The following is a 21,130-nucleotide window of genomic DNA, read 5'->3' as shown; positions in this document are numbered from 1 at the left end:
CTACGCAACCTAGATGTCAAACGATGTTAGAGAGTTGTATCGATGAATTACTACGCAACATAGATGTCAAACGGTGTTAGATTGATGTATCAATAAATTACTACGCAACGTAGATGTCAAATGGTGGTAGAGAGTTATATCAATGAATTAACTTACACTGCCATCTATTAGGAATTCATAGAACTAACCAATACACATTATTGTCATGTAATAAACATTTAATTTGGAAAAATAAATATTGAGGTCAATAATTGAGATAAAAACTATCCTATCTTTTAAGTTGGACCAAATTACAGATATTTACGAAATTAGATCAAAATCAGTTCAGTATTTTTGGAGTTTATCCCGAACATACATCGTGACACGAGATTTTTATATATATAAAGATGTGGTTAAGATATTTCACAGAAAAATATTTTTAAAAACCCAAATTATCTTTAAACTACTGACAAAGTTATGATATGATGAAATTTTTGAAGAGACTCTTGAAAGAAATGTTAAATGCTTGATCAGGGGATTTCAAAGGGATTTTTTATGCAAATGTGTACACATAGGGTTAACAAATTATAAAACTTATTTACATCTATGAATATTATAGTTGTAAAGTATTGTGAATTCAACAAATATTATGATTAACATAACACTGGGCTGCATGGATGAATTAATGTTTCTCATGCAGTTGACATAGGCAATGAATACAAACATAGATGCTGAATGCATCTACATTTCAATATAATCAGATATATATATATATATATATATATATATATGCTTGGATAAACATTTAAAAACAAAAAATACTTACAATACCAACAATTGTTATTGATCACCCTATCCAAGTACGATTTCAAAAACATCATGAATTGAACATAAAGTAGAAAGAGCACAAGGAAAGATTTGCAATACAACAGAACATATTATCACAGGCAAGTTAACGTGTGATTAGAAAGGTTTCTAATCATAAAACCTTCATTGCAGCCACTCTGGTCACTGTTTTTATGTAATTTCGTTTTAGCTGCATTAATGAAATGAGATAGTTATGTTATCATGGTCTAACTGAATATTGGCCAATTTTGCAATACAATTTTGCACATAGGTTAAGTCTTGATCAGTGTTTAAAGGAAATAACTTCTGTGATCAGAGAGGATTATCCTCATCATACAACAATATTTAGATACTACTGAAAGTTTGAAAGAGGAAATTTTGGCTTTGAGATGGCTTTAAGGTCAGGTCGATTGTCTTTATCTATTACTGAGAGAAACATTACGAAAAATGATTGAGACAGACAGGTGTGTGACCTACCACCAAATAGAAGTGTCCTTGAGAATTAATGGAGTTAATGTTATTCTGCAAGATGATCAACTTCAAGTTAAAAAGCTATGTACCCTTTGGGTGGCGCATAAATTGACAGATGTCAGATGGGACGTCATGTTTCATGATGGCATGAAATGATGAACAATTTTAAAGTGGAAACTCTCCTTATGTGAATGGTATTGTGACAGATGATGAAACTTGGCTGTATTATTTTGTCATCCTGACCAAGACTCAGAACAAAGTTTGAGTGTTTGAAGATAAGGGAGACCCGTGTGGCTGTCCAATTAGTGAAATCCAGATTAGTGAAGAAGAGAATGGTGGCTGTATTTTTTCTGTGTGAGAGGAGCTGTAGAGCAAGTTGTGTTAGAAGACGGTTACAGGGAAACAGTATATTGAGGAATACTTGCCTAAAGTTGTCGAAGCTTTCTTGAAGCTGTGCCCAAACTCAAGGATGGACCATGGTTCCTTCACCATGATAACACTTCAGTGTACCACTCCAAAGTTTACTTTGAGTATTTGGCCAGCACTGAAATAAAACTGTTAGAACAATTTCCCTACAGGTCTGACCTAGCACTATGTGAGTTCATGCTGATCCCCCACATGAAGAATAGACTGAAAGGAAGCATTTTATGAGTGATAATGACTTCCTAGGAGCTTGGGATGATGAGTGTGTCCAGATCTCCAATGAAAAATAGCAGGGTTTCAACTGATTTCGAAGGATGGAGAAGTGTATAGTATGTGGTAGAAATTATTATGAAAAACTATAAAAAATTAAGTCATATTGCCAAATATTCCTAGTGCCCTTTGTAAATCCTTGTATGTCTGTCTTTAGCAATGACATAATCTGGTAGCTGTACTGTAAATGAATAAAAACTGCTCTACGTCTACAACAATAGTTTCAATTTTTAATTAATAAGCATTATTAATTATTTAGTAATGTATTTGAATTCTACTTTAATTCATTCATTTTTCCTTATTGGTCAATGCAATTCACTTTGTTAATCTAAAGAAATTATAAAAACCCATGAAAACCATTCATAACTTAAAAATGTGTTAACCAAATCACTCAGAAACTCTTAACTACTGGAGTAGATTAACTCTAGAAATTGGGAACTATACCAGCAAAGAACTGTATCTGTTATTTCAATTGCCTGTAGATAACGTATAGATCAATCTAGACGTATAATGTTTTTTATTATTTATTATTCAGCTTTAAAAAGACAATTTGATAGCAAAAATTAATTTTTGACACAAATCAGATACATAGAAGGTTTTACAAGTAAGCCACAGATATGGTTTTGTAATTTTAAGAAACTGTAATATTTGTGCTTCTTTTCATGGCTGGTAGCAGAAATTCCCAAAGGGGGGGGGGGCTAAACTGAAGTTTAGCACAAAGTGCGAAACTTCAGTCTTCACAATAATTTCAAGGAATTAGTATAATTGAAAAATTCAGTCTTTGGGAATTCAAGAAGTCAAAAACATGCTTTTTGAAACTTTATTAATGAAAAATAAGAAATTAATAATATGAAGTAATGCAGATTTTAAATGTTTTTAAAGTTTTCACTTTTGTACAACTCACATTATGAAATTCTGAAAAGTCAAAATTCAAAAACAAACAGCAAATAATATCATATTAAAAAAGAATAAAAGTAACAACTAACTTTGAAATAAACAAATTACAAAGTTCAACAATTTCAAAAATTTAGTCTCCTCAGGTCCTTTGACAACTCATCCATCTATCCATCCATCTCATCTGTGTTCACTGCAATATCTCGGTGCATGTTTGGGTTCGCCAACCCCATCATTATTTTTGATTCCATTACATTTCTGAGGTAAATCTCCTTTCTTCTCAAGATGCTGAACAACTTTTCAGAGATTGCAGTCATGATTGGCAAAGCTACCATTACCTTGAAAATTTGTCATATGTGCAGAAATGTCATAGTTTGAGTACTTTGGAAGCATCTGATAAATTGAGTTTTTCTTGAAGAGCAAATTGTCTCAATAATTTGACTTCATCCATCCATGTATTTTGTGAATACTGAAGCAATTCTTCATATGTGTCATACAAATGCTTTTGCAGCTTTGTCCACATCCGTCGCAGTAATATTAGTTTGCATGGTTGTTAAAATATTGAAATTTTGTAAACTATTTTTATGCTTAGAAAATCTGTCTGAAACTGCCAAGTTTAGGCAGTGTGATGCACAGTGGACATATATTGCCATTTTATTATTTTTTTTTAATGTAAGCATGAGCACCATGCAATTTACCACTCATTGCAGAGGTTTTTCCTTAACCGATCAAATACTCTATTTTGATACCTTAGTTTTCTAAAAATTCCAGAAGCATGTCTGCAAAATTATGTCCAGTTCAGACAGTCACTTCAACAAAACGTAGGAAATCTTCACGAATCACATTTAGGTCTTCATCATAGTAAGACACTGCTACTGAAAACTGTTCTTTCCAAGAGATATCAGCCATTTTGTCTGCTAGAACTGAAAATGCCTCAGCTTTATTGACACGCTCCACAATTTTCCATGTTATTACTTTATATTTTGCTTCAATCATAATTTGATTTTGAATTTTACTGCTAATGTTTTTAGCATTCTTTAAATGAGAACTCAACTCTGTGTCAGTTCTGGTGCGAAATTGCAGTAAGGCCTGAAAATTGTATCATTTACAATTCATTCATCTTCAGTAATATTTCATAATCTTCACTTCTTCGTAATGCCAGTCCTTGTCTTTGACATAATACTATTGTTTCTATTACTGGTCGTAATTTCTTCCTATTACCTTCAATTATACCTTATTGTAGTGATCTGTTTGAATATCCACTGGTAAAACACTTCCTGAATGAACCTGTCGTCTGGCTTCTGGCAAAAACATTTGTTTGCTCAATATATATCTCATGCTCACAACCATCTTTCTATACACCGAATAGTCTGAGAGTCTGAACACTTTTATACCGTAAATATTTCACGTTTCATTAATTACATAACCACAAACCACAAGCAAACATCTCAAGCAAAAGATTGTGAATGTATCACAATTCAAGTGCAAAACAATGAAAAAAATAAACACAGTAACACAATAAAATCAAATCTCTTGATTCAAATTTTAAAACTTGACACATATATTATTCGTATACATACAGTAAAGTACTGTAAATGAACGCTGAGAGACATATAGACCAATATACTCTGATAATTCGATAAACAAATGAACAAAAAACAATGCACCTTTACTGAAATGCACATTCTTAGGTATGATTCATATCACAGTAGTGCATTGGGTGCCGTGTGCAATCGGTGGGGGCTACAGTCATACTCAATACTCTAGTGCAGTACTGTCCAACCCATATGCAATGTGTAGCAATATATGGACTCTGGTGGACGAGAAAAATACCCCATTCTCCTTAATGTTGCGCTGGAAAATGTATTCATGCTTTGGTTCAATGTATCTTTGTGAAGTTGCATTTTCATCAATAAACATAATCAAAAACAAGTTCTGATCCTGACTGACAGAGTCCCACATTGATAACATGTTAAGGAGTAGCTTGTTCCAGCTGCACACCAGATTTTCCTCAACTTGCAGCAAGCATGCAGTGTCAAATTTCACATTAATTATGTGGTGAGTAAATATAATTGATTTCTGTTTCAAATGTTTTTGTCATTATTATGATTTATAATGATTGCTTTTGTTAGTAGCAGCAGTAGTGTGGAGATAGCTGAAATGAATTCTGGCACCCACGCAACCTTTGTAATCATTCAGATGCGCCCCTAGTTGTAAAAAGGTTGGACAGTGCTGGTCTAGTGCAAGAACGAACTCATCATTGTCACCTGTCTACAATAATACTGTGTTCGGCACATCGTGGCGTGACAAAGTATATGTCATCCTATGAAGACATGGTACAGTGTTAGATCAATTTTTCTGCCTTTCTTTCTTCCTCTCTTTCAACCAACATTTTTTATTTTCTTTTTTTCTCCTCTCTAATTCGTTTTTTCTTTTTTAGGTGAAGAGGGTTGTTTAACACCCAAAACACCCCTTTTACTATCAACCCTGCTTTGTTTGATGTTTTTCAATACTATTTCCTGTGTGGTACAGTAAATACTTTATGCTGTTCTACCTAGTTTCTCTGAAATAAAATGAAATTACTTTTATTATTATTACTACTTCTTGGCCTCTGGTCACATGCTTTCATAGCATTTTTTTTGAATAGGTGGTTTTTTCTTTTCCTGTGCTAATACCATTTATGTTACCATTTAACATTATACAGTAAAAGTGTCTTACCTCCTAGTCGTGTAAACTACACAATAATCAGTATTTTTGATACTGATTACATAATTTAATAGAAAAACTGTTTTTTATTTCCTAGAATTGTAATGGTTAGAATTCATATATATTTAATGAAAATTGGAATATATTTATCCTCAAGTAAATTGGTCCACTATTTTCATAAAATTGAACTAAAAATAAAATTGATACGTGGTCTGTAAATAAAGTATTGATGCTGGTTCAGAAAAACTTTTTATTTACAGTCTAATTATACCTGGACTATCACCTTCAAAATAGTTCCCTTGAGAAGCAATCCATGTAACACTTCAAATGGTTTTCCCACTTTTCAGAGTAGTGTTGGAACTCAGAAACTGGAATATCCTTCAGATGGTCGGTACATTTTTTTTTAATGTTTTCTACTGTTCCAAAATGGTGTCCTTTGAGGTTTTTTCAAAGTCAGGAACAGGAAAAAGTCCCAGGAATTCAAGTCAGGTGAATAAGGTGGTTGAGGAACTACAGGAATGTTTTTCTTTGCCAAAAACTCATTAATTGAGAGTGCAGTGTGACAAAGTGCATTGTCATGATACAGCATCCAGTTGTCTTTGATGGCTGGTCTCACGCAGGCAACTCATTTCCACAGTTTTTCATGAATTTCTTGGAAAACATATTAATTTACAGTCTATCCTGTAGGCAAAAACTCTTTATTGACAATGCCATTACTATTGAAGAAATAAATTAGCATGGTTTTGATTTTTGATTTGCTCATTTTTGCTTTTTTGGGACGTGGTGAGTTGAAGTGTGTCATTTCTTGCTTTGGTGTTTTGTTTCTGGGTTGTACTCAAATACCATGATTCATCACCAGTAATAACATTTTTTTGGGGAAAATCTGGATCAGTTTCAATCCACTCTAGAAGATTACAGCACACTTCCACCTTGTTGTTTTTCTATTCAACAGTGAGATGTTTAGGGACAAATTTTGCACAAATTTTTTCATGTCCAATTCATTTGTCAAAATTTAATGGATTGTGGTATGGTTCAAATTCAATTGTTCTGCAGTCATTCTGACAGTTAATCGCCGGTTGTACCGTATCAGGTCTCTGATTCAATACTGTTGTCATTTTTTGATGTTAACGGTCTTCCAGAGCGTGGATTAATCTGTTAATATCAAAATGAATTTAAGGATTTGAGAAAATTTTTTAAAATATTTATATGAAACATAGAACTTCATGGTTGTGTTGAACATGAATAATAAAAAAAAAAATCAAAAGAAAATACAATAGAGGCCTTTAAAATACAATATTACATAGCGATATTAAAAATTAGGTTGTTAATGAAGCAGTCTTAAGACAAGGCAAGAAATTTGTGAAAATTTTGAAGAGATGAACTAGGTTGGTGGGTCATGTTTAGTTAATTCAGATTCAGTCAACCAGATTCAGTTAATTTGATGATAGATGGATAATTTTTACAAGGCTTAAAACAGTAAAGGAAGAGAAAAATTTAAATATATAAAGCATAAAACTGAGGATGTAGGATGTTCAAATGTAGGAGGATGTAGGATGATTAAGTTATGTTCAAAAATTAGCTCAAAACAGAAAGAGATGGTGAAATAATTATTCAAGTGACTGGTGACTAAAAAAAAATCTGCCTATATCCTTGAAGAAGTACTGAATATAAGGTGCAGTAACTTGTAGAAGTTATTAAAAACTATCTCTATTACATGAAAAAAATATGATTGCAATTCATCACAAAGAAAACAAATCAAACCTTATTAGTTGGTCATATGAGCAAATTGTTAATGTTAAAGCTAGTGGTAGATTATTATACTTTTTGTACTGAATTTGGTAAAAGATTTTTGTTAATTCTTTAAAATTTTGACAGTGCTGTACTATGCCTTTTCTTAAAAATAAACTAAACAAAAAGAAAGTTAATGAGCAATGAAAATACATTTTCTTTTTAAATGTTTGTTTAAAGATGAATCAATTTAATATACTGGTCAATGGTTATTTTTATAGGATAATATAAACGTATAAACAGATCACTTTATTTCTTTTATCTAATGAATACATCAATGTATTTAAATGATGAATTAAGTATAATTAATTTTATAACGATCAATTTTTTAACATTAATATTCTTGATTAAGGTATTTTTGTTATTATATTACATTTCTCTGTATATTTCTGTTAAATTGTGATATCCATATGTTCACAACTTTTACACAGTCTTTTCGTCTGGTTAAAATACTTGTTTAAATGCATGCCTACTTTATTGCAAAATAAAGTTAAAGCTTATTTACTTCATAGTTTTCAAAGGTAAATAAAAAATATCACAATTTTAGTAACCTCACCTTTTTGAGACTCAAAAAATTTTGTGGAACTTTATTGACCTTATCCAGCAGTGTGCAAAATTGTACAAGTGGGGTAACCATGTTGTACCACATGGCAATGGAAGGTGGTCCAAAAAAGCAATCAATAAAAAATATAATATGCTGTCTTGTTCAGTTTGTTGGTTGGGATGCTCTAAACATTCTCTATCAATGAATTAACAAACATGCAGCAATGTAATCTACTAGAAACAGTTATTTATCTTAGTACAAATCTTCCAACAGTGACTGATTGTTGTTATTGCCAGCCAAACAATATTTAGCATCTCATTTGATAATCCTCAAAAGATTTAATCAGGGTCCACAGACAGTAGTGCATGTGATAATAATGCCTTGTTTGCCTAGTGAATGTGCTGCGTTTTTTTACATTACTGGATTGCTGATAATTAGATCCTAACTACTAATTTGTGAATTAATCAATTATTGAGCTTAACTATTGAGTAGGTAGAGCTTATTATTATTGCTGTAAAATAAATAAAATTCATTTACTTTGTTATCAAACGCACACCAAAATTACATAGAATGTTACATTTGTTATAGTATAGAATCAACTACAATTTCTCTGATAATGAAGTGAATGAAAGGTTGAATCTTTATTTAGATTAGATTTATTACTCAAAGTTTTTTGAAATTATTGCTTGTTCAAATTTTTAAAGAGAAAATTTTTGAAATTAAATTATATTTGAAATATTGTTCAAATTTTTGAACATTTGTAGATACATTTTTTCAAATTTTCTTTTTATGTTTCATATGAAAAAAATGCTACATCATCAAATGTTCGTGATGTAAATTTTGAGTTTTTATTGAGACACTGAATCAACTTGTTTTACTTTTGATTGAATTCAAATCAATTTAAAAAACCTCCCTTTGTGCATACGCCATCTTGATATATTTGTAACAGCAAAAGCCATTATTGGTATCAAGTATTTTCACCTGTTGGAAAAAAATGTGAAAAAGAAACCTTCTGAAAAGTTGTGATTTGAATCTATTTAAATTTAAAATTACATTTTTATACTTTACAAATGAGCCAGGAAACACATAAAATTACTTTGCAAACGTTTTATTCGTTAAAATATTTTTTTAAATTCCGAACATTCCATTCCATTCGTAACGTTATTAATATTTTACAACTATTTTAAAGTTAAATTAAAGTTAATATGTAGATTCTCATATGTTTTGACATTTTTGTTAGCATGACAGAATCGCTTTCGAGATTCATGGCACTGAATTACAGTTCATTCCGTTCATCATGTTCTGTGCTTATTCGGCTTAGATTAACCAATTTTGTAATGTATTAGATCAGTCATGTTTATTTAATGTGTCATGTATGTGGTACGTTATATGTCTTATTAGGTAGTGAATTTAAAATGTTTTATTCTGAAATTCAGACTTTAAATTAATGTATGGGTGTTATCATCTGAATAGGCCTAGGTGAAGGTGGTCGAGTGAAAGCTAATTGTTACATTGCTTTAGGGAGCAAATCACGTTCAGAATGATGAAAAACAGCGGGCTCCCTAAAAAAGAAGGGAAGATGAGGATACGTGCTTTCCCGGTAATTTTTATTCTATTTTTACTATATTTGTGTGGCTTAAGTGTAGTTACTAAAATAGTAACGTAGGTTAGATGCCTCTTTGACGCAAAAGTTAGATTAAAATGGAAGAATAACTCCTTCAAACCTTTATTTTAATTAAAATGTGATGGGATAATCTTACATCAGATTTTTGTCCGAAATTGAGCAGTAATATTATATTACCTTGCTATATTTCTAGCGGTTGACTGGTGCTGAATTTAGCCTATTCTGAAAGCTACAACATTTAGTGACCGTACTCTCTGAAGTTCGATTACTTTTGTTTTTTTTGTTTAATTCTCTTAGTTTCACTTTTTTATCGTTTAAAATTTATCTTGTTGATCATAAAATGACCAAATTTATAGATTTCATTATTAAACATAGTGTGAAGCAGAATTAACTTTATTTTTTGCCTGTAAATTATGATGGCTAGGTATAGGATATAAAACCCTTCATTGAGGTTGAGGATGTTGTGATGAAAGAATTGCTGCAGATTATTTCCTTTAAACAATGAAATTTATCTTGTTTCAACTTGAAGTATCTTGTCATTTTGATGTTTTATCTTTATAAACAAGATTGAAGTTTGAGGGTTAGAATGTTGTAAAATTTTAATTTTGCTGAATTTTTTTGTTCATTATTATGTTTTTAAATTTTCAGTTGATTTTCTGTTTATATTATGCGAACTACAAAATTTAAAAAATTGTAGAATTGTATGAATTGTAATTGCAGATAATTTTGGACAATCAAATGTTTTGTTACTTGTTGGGTAGGTTAGTTTTTAGGCCTAGATACAAGACATATTTGCATGTGACTTTTGATGTTTTCTTTGTGCGTTTATTTTGTTGAAAGGATAATTTTAACCATATTTGGGTACTGCTTAAAAGTTTTGAAGACATAAAAACTGGCTTTGGTTAAATTTGTTAATCATTTGTATGAATACCCCTTAAAATAAGTTTTTGAAATTCTCAGTTGAAATATCAAAATCCATCTAACATTGAAGATTTTAATGTGTTTTTATTTTTTTCCAAGTGAATGGATGTAATGATACTTAATGTTAGGTTATATGTACATTCACTTAATGGTTTTTTTGTGTATTCTTAACAAATGTTGAATTTTTTTTGTTAATATTTGTTTATACTGATGTAGCATCTGTTGATTAGAATCTTAAAAATAATTTAGTGTTGGAAGAAACTTAACTGTCAAAGACTGTTTATTTAAATATAAATTTACCTTAACAATGTGAAAATGCACTGATCTGTCTTATAAAATATTTCATCCGAGCAGAATATCAGAATAATGTAATCACCGTGTGCTTATTCACTTGAGTTTCATCAGTAATTCTTCAGAAAGCATACAGTTTTAACATTTGTATTATACAAATTTTAATCTATTTGTTTATTTTTTGAAATGATGTGATAATATTTTGCATTTGTGTCATTACTATATTAAGTTAGTATTACAATAGATTGTTGTATTTTTAAGATTACGGCTTGAATAAAGCTGTGTTTGTGTTTTGATGTTTGTTATATGAATAGCATTTTATTTATTATTAAAGAATTATAGTGGAAGAGTTTATTTAGCCAAAAAATTTTATTTATTATAATATTTTTAAAAATTCATAAAATAGACAACAATACTCATAATTAAAGACATTTTGAGAGGTCGGCTATATAAAATAGAAATTAAAAGAGAAAAGGGTAAATGTTGTACAAATTTGGTATTAATAACAAAACACAATTATTATTCTTTCCTTACAGAGAAAAATTAATAGTAAACAAAAATTACTAATTAAAATAAAAAAGATGGTTTGATATCAACAGCAAAAATCAAGAAACGATTTTAAGGTTTAAAAAAAGGGTAAAAAAATCAAACTGCGATGATTTTTCTACAATTTCATTACATGAAATTAAAAGTTAAAACTCCTTAATCAGTTCATATCTGTACTGCCATGCTTCATTAAAATATTTATCTCCTAGTTTCCAATCTTGTCCAAATGATTAAGAACTGCAGTGGACTTAGTCTTACTGAAAATGTTTTTTTTTTTAATTCATTCAGTATATGACACTCGGATAAAATGCAAATTATTTCTTCCTTTTTCAAACTACACACTGAGAAAATCCTATATACACTTGAAGGTGAGTCTGTTTTACTTTTGATTACTGAATTCAAATCAATTTAAAAAAATATCTCCCTTTGTACATATGCCATCTTGATATATTTGTAAGAATAAAAGCCATTATTGGTGTCAAGTATTTTCACCTCCTTTTCCTAAATTTCTCCAATATTGGACTGTGATAAAATGTAATATAATTTCTTCCTCTTTTAAACTCCGTAATGAAAAAATATGTAAGTATGCTAATAAGGAAATTTATTTAGGTACATCTAATTCCTGTTTTAAAGCACCTTGCAATTAAGTAAAAAAATGCGTTGCTTATGAGGTAGTCATTGTTATAGCTCAATTCTTTATTTAAAAATCTACGGCTATTAATTAATGGATCTTTAAAACTCAACTTAATTTTATTTTTTACTTTGTTAAAACTTTTATCTGTATTAAAAACAAGAAACACAGTTATTCAGTAAATCATAATAACATGACATACCTTATTATTATTCATTGTAATAGTAGCCCCAATTACTCATAGTAAAACACCTTTTGTTCTATAATTTTGCTCCAACAAGATTTTTGGATACTTAGAAGGTGGTAAGGGTAATCATTTAATATCTAAGTGCTTTTCAAGGTCTATATAAAAATAGGAAATACCATTGTTTTTAATTATAAACTATAATCAGGAGCATTGATTGATAAATTCAATGTTTTGTTAATAAAGTAACATTGGATTACCTTATTGTATATCTTGTACCTCTACACTTGTGCCTTATAACTTATAATCACTGTAAAAAACTTGTTTACCTACTAAAAGGAATCTCATTATTTTAGATTAATCTGCAAATTTAATTTTTCAGGATTCATAGCTATTTTACCAATACTTAATTTATCCTTAAAATGTTGTTGAAATGATAGATTGAAAGCGTGATACTCAAATATTTGAGAGTTTACTACCTTGATTTATCTCCCTTTCTGGAACTGCTCTAGGAGCATTACCTCTGACAGGGGAAGCACACAGCCGTCAGATGCCGGTATGTGGAGTGCCTGTGACTTCATTCTGCGAAAACAAGCCCCATTATGGTCGGGGGGGGGGGGGGCGTCTAAGCACTCAGCCTTGGGCCTGTCCAGCCTGGCACCTTTCGGCATCAAACTCTGTCGAGCTTCCTCTGAGGCATGTAATCTGTCATTAACTTTCTTAATGTAGTCCTCTGTAGCCTTCCATTCAAGGGATCCTCATAATAATTCTCTGATTGTCTTCTGGATTAAACATGACAGAGGAATGAAGCACCTCTTGTTCATTCCGAAATCGTACAACTAAAATAAACATGTAGAGGGGTCTCCTCCTCAGCATATGTGAGACAAAGGTCTGTAAAATATCTGTACAAATAAGCTCTATAGCTTCCATGGCTTGCCGGGAACTGTGTTAAAGAGTAACCTAACGAGCCATGAGTCCTTTGGTACCAATTTTTAATAATGTGGTGTGTCAACCGCCCTTTTGTGCTCTTGTCCCACCTGCTTTGCCAGATTCTTAACAACTTGTTCTATATCAGCAGAAATTCTCTTATTGGCAGGAGATGAGGTCCCAATGCCCGGAGTCTCTTCCTTTGCTCAATCTGCAGGTCTATAGGTAAAAAGGTCAGCTAAGATCTCGGCCAACTCTTTAGAAATTGTGCGATAAGCGCAGATTATTCGTAAACAGCATCTCCTGTGTGAAGCCTTGAGTTGTCCTAAATATTTTGCATACTTAGTGATGCTTCCCCACACTCCCACTTATGATGTGTGGGTCATCTGCACCACCATTTCAAAATATCATTGTTTTGGTCTTTTGACATTTTACCATATTTGACAGTATTGTTCAAACATGACAGTCATATTCGGAAATGTACGCTTATAACATTACATTATCATTAGTAAAAACTAACAGTGTTATAAATATTTCAAAGCAAATACCTGGCGATTTAATTTATACAGTGTTATTTAATTCCAGTTAAAGTTTAAGAGTACTACAATGAGCTGTTTGAGCTCTAAACAGCTGCGGAAGTGCTGGAATACGTCTTGATGCAGCCAACATTCCAGAGAATTTTATTATTGACTGTAAATTTAAAAAAAAAATTGCTGATCTATTCTATTGAATGGTGTCAAATCTACAGAAAAATTAACCTTGATTAACTTTGTTGCACCTTTTACAAAGTTTAATTTTAATTATGTTGATTAAATATTGTGTATTGTCTGTAGTGCTATCGATTTTTCCTAAAACCAGCTTGAAATTCCTTCAGTATATCTCATCTGTCAATCTAAAGAGTGAGGCTTACAAATAAATTACTGATTGTATTATTAAGGGATATCCCTCCGTAATTCCTAACAAGACTTAGATCACCTTTCTTTTCTGATGGAATATGTAATTAATCAAATTTGAAGCACTTTGGAAGAGCTTTTGGTTCATCTCACTTTCATAATTAACCAATTAAAAATATCCAATGTCTTAGTAATGTTCAGAGCATTTTTAAAAAACTTATTATCATCCTGTCTTCTCTCAGCTTTATTATTTTTACATTTTTAAGAATGTGTTTTAAAACAAGCATTGTTAAAAAGAAGTGTTCAGTATTATCTCATTTACAGGGCCCAGTGTAAAAATTTTTACATGGCTGAAATCATTAGATTGAGAAAAGTTTTAAAATGCTGGATTTAATCTGAGCCCTGGATATTAACACCAGAAATGAATGTTTTCTCAGTAGTAGAAGCGAGTAATTTCAGATTTGACTTTAATCATTTACTTTCTTCAGTTAAAAGTGGTTTTCCCTGTAAATTCTAATCTTTTTTTTTGTATCTGGTAAAACGTTTTTTCAAATCCATATACTTCATTTTAATTAATGCAGAATTAGCTTTAGTAAAATTATTTATTAACCTGAATACTTCCGCATGGAACTTGTAGTACTCTCTATCAAATTTCCTTGCAACTGAATTTGCAAATATTAACAAATTGAGAATTTTTTTAAATTGTAATTTTTTCTTTTGGTTAAAAATTAAAATTAAATAAATTTTGATTGCAAATAGCTGTATTTATTATTGACACTATAGTGTTGGAATCTTCTTCTGGAGCATCAGTCTTCCTTTCATTTAGCAAAGCTACAGTTTTATTCCTTAGGTTGTCTTCTCTCATAACATTTTAATTTTGGGTGAATTTGTATAACTTCAACCTTTGTTTCACAGTTTGTTAATTTGATTCTTTAAATATAAAAGGTGTTTGCAAAATTCAGCATGCCAACATGAAAAGAATATACAAAAGATGAAAGACTTGTTTATCAATTACAATATTCAGTCACTGATACAACCTTGTTTTTGATGAAAGTATACTTTTTGTATTGATCATTTGTGTGACTGTTAAGAATGATGAAATTAAAATCTTAAAAAAAAATCAATAAAATAAAAAATCACTTATTTATTGTCATTTGCACTTACTTTCATATCCTTAGAATTTCTAGAAGCTTGCAAAGAATTTCCTTAACTAACATTCAACAATAATTAGATATTGTTTGGATGCATTCTGTTCAATCTCTCAATCTTCCATTTAAATCATCAAATAATGTCAACTTCTTATCACAGACTAAGTGATGAAATCGCACAGTTTCTCAAAATCAGCTTCCCAGTTAATGTAATTTACATAAACTGACAGTCAAAATAATTTTGATTTGTGTATTGACAATCATTTTAGTAACTGTATAATTTCATATTTTACATAATCTTAAACTATAGTTATTTTTCTTACTCCCCGTAATCCAAAAATACTCATTGCAGATTGATTCATCTTAACAGTAGAAATAAATTTAAAGCTATAATTCATAAATTATTTTGCAAATTTATTAGAAATATCCCCCAACATAAATTCAGATAAAAAAAAGTAATTTTTCCAAAAGATTAAAAAATTCTAAATTATATAATTTTTCTTTTAACAGTAGAATATTATATGAAAAAAATTTCAAAACCCAACTTGCAGATTGTCAGTTTTCTCAACAGTTTTTTGATTTAGTTGATGAGGAATTGATTCAGGAACAAAAAAATCAGGCGTTGGAGTTAACAACCCTCTTTCTAGACACATCACCCCTATTCTTTTCCTTAAACCAAGCTCAAAATGAATGAGAAATATTGTTTTTATAGGAGGCAATACTTCCCTCATATCATTTAAATATGCCATTGATTAGTTTTATTTAAATATGTCCATTTCTTCACATTAGAGTCTATTGCTCTGATTTAAGTAAGTCTTAATTTCTAATAAATCCTTGCGTTTCCATCACATATCAGATAATCCTGAGGAACAAAATTTTTGTGCCACTTTTTGGAATCTGTCATTGACACTAACCATTTGGCATAATTAAATAAATTTTTGATACATTTTGCTTAAATCCCTTATATCCTTGTAAACTCTTAAGAGTATCTCCTGATATCTCAGAAATTCCATAAAGTATAAGATTATTTTACTGCTTGGTATTTTCTAATTCCTTTTTTTTTTAGATCCTCATTTTCCTTAATTGAGATATACACACTATTTCTAATCTGATGTAAATCCTGTTATATTAAGACTTCCCACTTTTTTTAACAATCTCCTCCACATCTGCTCTTATTTCAAATTTATATAAAAGCAAGGTTGAGTCATCCATATTAACAGTCATGTGAAGGGATGCTCATGAGAAGACTGGTTGCAGTTGTAGGTTTTAAGAGTGAAGGGAAAAATATTGTTTATTGTTATAACATGTTAATAATATTGAACTGATTTAAAAATAACTTATTAAGGATTAATTAGTACTAAAACTTTTAAAATTTATTTGACATAGTGGGCTTGAACCACTTTTTAATTCATCTGACATAAGACCCCTGATTTTTTTGTTGGATATAATAGTTTAACCCTTAAGAAGTAATTAAAAAAAAAATATTCGCCTCTTGGTAATTTAAGAAAAAATTGTTTTAAAGTTTTTTAACGTGAATTATGCAAATATTTTTCATTTCAATTATATCCTATAATATAAGCTGTTACATTATTTTAATAGCTGGTTTATTATATTATTCAAAAATACATTAATTTTTCAATAAAATTAATACAAATACTAATTGTTTAAAACATAACAGAATTCAGTTATTGATGGTAATTGTTATATAAATAAAATAGCCTGTTAAAAATTTTATAAAATTTTTTTGTTTTGCATTCGTGAATATACACAGAGTTGTTTATGCGTAAATTATTAATTATTACATGCATATTCAATTTGAGTAAGTTATTGATAAGGAGAGAACACTGTTTGAACAACAGTTAGGAACAACTAGGTATTTCTTGTTTTAAATATTTTAGTGTATATGTTAGTATTAGGTTATATTAAGAAACTCTAATTAGTTTGCATTATAAATACATTAACTGATTGAGAATACATTTATTTTGCATTTGTACAATAGTATAAAAATATTCAGTTCGATTGAAAATAATATTTACAATTATTAAAGATTATTATATTTATTTAGATACAGGTTGTAGTAACTTATTTTTATATTCAGAATGAGATGTTCTAAATTTTCCCTTATTCCAAGTCTGCTTGAAATCTGAATGCACTGATTATATTCTGGGCTGTTTAAGTCTCATATTAGTTCTGGAGCAAAATCAGCACTGTGAACCTTTGGCATTGGTAATGTTCATTTTTAATTTCAAATAACTTTTGCAAAAATTATTGATATTATTCATATAATCTGGTCTTAGAACAGCAGAAAAACAGGAATTGACAACTTTTTGGAAATCCTCAAAAAGTTGACAAATGGCAGACATTCTGCTCTGGGTTGCTGCAATTCACTCATAAGAAATCAACTTCTTTGAAATCAAGAGTTTTATATGCGTTCACATCCCATCTAGCAAAAGATGGTTCTCTGTAGTTGATTTGCTGTGAACATTTTACACATTTGCCCAATTCAAACCTTTTTCTTTGAACTTCAGAAGCATAGTGCTTAAAAAGAGTATTTATAATGCCAAGCATCAAATGCATTTTTGGGGGGTGGGTTAAGTCTTCCTAGTTCGAGCAAGAATTGGTTGATTGATGCAGTTTTCATATAATTTTGTGTCTTCTTTGTTACTCTGCTACTTTCCATGCCTCGTATTGTTTCAAACAGCTTGAAAGCATCTGCAGTGGAGCAGCGTTGTGTAATTCATTCTTAATGTGCTGTGCACCATGTGCAAGGAAAAAAGTTTCTGAAAAAAGTTGAATGAAACATAATCACTACTGACAAATTAGCTAATTTCAAGTCTGCGGAGACTGTGAATCTTGGCAATTCAGTAATCTTCAATAACGACCATAGCTTGAACGTATCTGGACGCATTCTCATGACTGGCAAATCAATGATAGTAGCTTTTAAATTTCTGAATACTTAACTTTATTCGCAACAGTGGCATCTGTATTTTTTTTGTGGTTTCTGTTTTGGTGTATGTATCTGTACATCTGTACTCTTCACTTGCACTATTATTCTTCCACTTCAGTTTGTAAAGGAAACAAATATCTTCAAAAATCCTCCACCGCCATCTGTATCTATTTTTACATGACCAAGCACTTCATTATGCATCCTTTGTACTTAGGCAAAAACTTTCAACAGGCAATTTTTTTTTTTAAATCATCAATAATTGAACTTTGTTATATTTAAACAATTTGTATTTGTATTGAAAAATTAATGTATTTTCTAATAACAGATTTACATAGTAAACCCAATATTAAAATAAAATGTTAAGTTAGTTTGTGATATGTAAAAGTATAAAACAACTTTATGAATGACAATTCATAATAACAAATATTAAAATAATAACAATTTAAAAAAAATGGGAATTGATATACTAATAATAATAATAATAATATCAATTAGAGTGATGCTATTACATCACTTAGCTAAAGTAGCATCTGCAGTGTTATTATATGAAACTCATCATTTCCTTACTTAAATTAATACCGAATGATGAGTTCTGATTATAATAAAAATTCTACTATAAATAAATAAACTCTAAACATCACAATTCAGACAGTGTTCACAATATAGTATTGTACATGATTATATACAACCAACCAGTCTTGTTGCATTGCTTAGATAAATGTTTATAAAGTATTCAAAAAAGGCATTTTTTTTTTAAATAAAAATGTTAAAGTTCGTAAAAGAAATTAACTGATGACTTGATACAATCAATAGCCTTTCTCTAGAATGCAAGTCTTGCAAACTTTCATGTTTGAAAAATAGATTCTGTATCTGCTTTTTCAGTCATTAGTTAGATAGTTGTGATACTGCTGCAATTGTTTTACATAGCATATACTGTAATTTTATTGTTAATAAAATCAGTAATAATAATAATAAAGTAATGGTACAAAAAACAAAATGTTAAAATAAATTTTAGTACATTTTTCATCATTTAATTTAGGATTAATTTAACTATAACATCAATAATGGTTGTCAATAATTATTAAAATTTCACATGAAGATCCATTGCTTCCTGGTTTTACTGAACTTAAAGGGATGTACGCTGAGATCTGCATTATGGGTATACTACAGTATGATGATGACCTATTACCTTATATTATTATAATTGTTAATAATATTATTACCATATAATTATTATTAAAATGACATACTACTTTACCTGCTATAAATTGCCATTTCTCATTTTTTTAATGAATATTAGATTATTAGATGATGTGTGTTTTATGATTAATAAAATCAGTAATAATAATGAATAGTATCAAAAACAAAATATTAAAATAAGTTTTAGTACATTTACTTCATTTAATTTGGGAATGCTTTTGACTGTACCATCAGATTACTTTATAATTGGATCTACTGAGAAACAGTTGAATTAGTTTATAAGTTAGTTTCTTCATATAGTACTTTTGGGTAATTATATACCAGTATTAAAAAAAATCTGATGTGGATACCACATGACTGCCTTGTACACTTATTAAATTGCATATATATTTTTTTTTGAAAAGCACAAAATTTTATTTCATTATTAACTATTTTTTCATATTTTTTAAATTTTTTTATTATTGAATTATTATTTATTGTAAATTTTTTTTTACAATTGGAAGTTAATAATTATTATTAATAAATCAATATATTTAAATTAAAAAAAAAAGAGATGAAGTCTGATTCGAACTGATGTGCCTGCTCCTTATAAGATCCAAATATTTCATTAATTAAAATTTCATTTGGCTATAACTATGGAACCTATGAAAACAATTACCACTTATATCATTGAAAAGCTGTCAGTGAGTGTTTATTACTGCAGTTAAGAAAAAGTCAAAAATCCAAATTTTTGGGGTTTTGCTTTTTTTTGAACACTTTTGGTTCAGTTGATTGCAATCAAAAGGGGAGGTGCACAACTTAATATAACAACAGTCCTAAATCCAAAATTTCAACTTACGACTTAGCGAGTTGTGTGAGATACATACTTATGTCATGCCAAATCTAGTCCAAATGGATTAATGAATGGACAGAATGGATATTCTTGTTGAAATCTGAAAACCGAAATTTTTCATGATCACAATAAAGCAATAAATAGATATTAATTATGCATTCAGGCCAAAAGAACATAAATTGATAAAAACATAATTTGATCTAAAATAATTTATTTGATTGAAACATATTTTATACAAATATGTTTTAATGTATTTAATGTTTTAAATTTGTAATAAAAAAACAAAATTGTGTTAGTCGCATATGCTGTTTGGTGGTGTAAATAAATTTTAATGTCATACACAGGACTGCCACACGCATTAAGATTTGTTCATTTCTAGCCATATTAATCAGAACAGTATGGGTAGTTTTTAATATCTAATACAGTTTGTTATATTGTTGCCAACTTAACCAAGAAAACCTTATGTAATTCTGTAGGATTATTCATGAAATTAAATTCATTTTATTTTTTAATTTATAAATGTTTATTTTATTATTATTGTAACAACCATTCAGTATCTGTCGAATATAAATTATTTTTATGACTTTTGATTGTGTGTTTATTACTTAATACTGATTTAGTATGTTAAAAGATAAACCAATCTATATGTTTTTAAAGGTTTGAAAAGTTAATTTTCTTCAGTTTAAAAATCAGTCTTGTTTTGTCAGTGTATAATTAATCAAAATAGTTAAATTCATTTTTCTATTGTTCATATAAATTTTCATTTAAATGTTTCTTTTTCAAGTTTTATGATTTATATTGCAAAGTATTAATACTTTTTTCATTACAGGCTTTAATTATTTTATTTGCACTTTTATTATTATATTTATTTATATTTATTTTGTTTAATTTCATTTTTTAGCAGAATTGTTTTATTGTAATAGTTATTTGATACTTAGGCCTTAATAGTGGTCATAGTCACTTGTTTTTTCTTTAAAATATTTTATTAATTCCATAAGTTTTAATTAAATAATTTAATTGCTTTCTGTGATTTATGGCTTGGCTTTAACCATTAATGAAACAAAG

At 29.4% G+C, this 21,130-nt stretch overlaps 1 protein-coding gene across 1 annotated transcript in view; it reads left to right on the top strand.

Annotated features, from left to right (window-relative positions):
* The first annotated feature begins 9,179 nt into the window (after positions 1-9,179).
* Positions 9,180-21,130, top strand: part of Cul3 (cullin 3) — a 128,509-nt gene continuing 116,558 nt past the window's right edge. The window contains exon 1 of the mRNA XM_075355749.1: positions 9,180-9,521. Within this exon, the coding sequence (XP_075211864.1) occupies positions 9,462-9,521 (60 nt within the window). The 5' untranslated portion in view covers positions 9,180-9,461. The remainder of the gene's footprint in view (positions 9,522-21,130) is intronic.

Source organism: Lycorma delicatula, chromosome 2, assembly GCF_047948215.1.
Source record: "Lycorma delicatula isolate Av1 chromosome 2, ASM4794821v1, whole genome shotgun sequence".
NCBI classification, from domain to species: Eukaryota; Metazoa; Arthropoda; class Insecta; order Hemiptera; family Fulgoridae; genus Lycorma; species Lycorma delicatula.
Note: the sequence above shows the minus strand (reverse complement) of the source record. Positions and strands in the feature narration are given on the sequence as shown.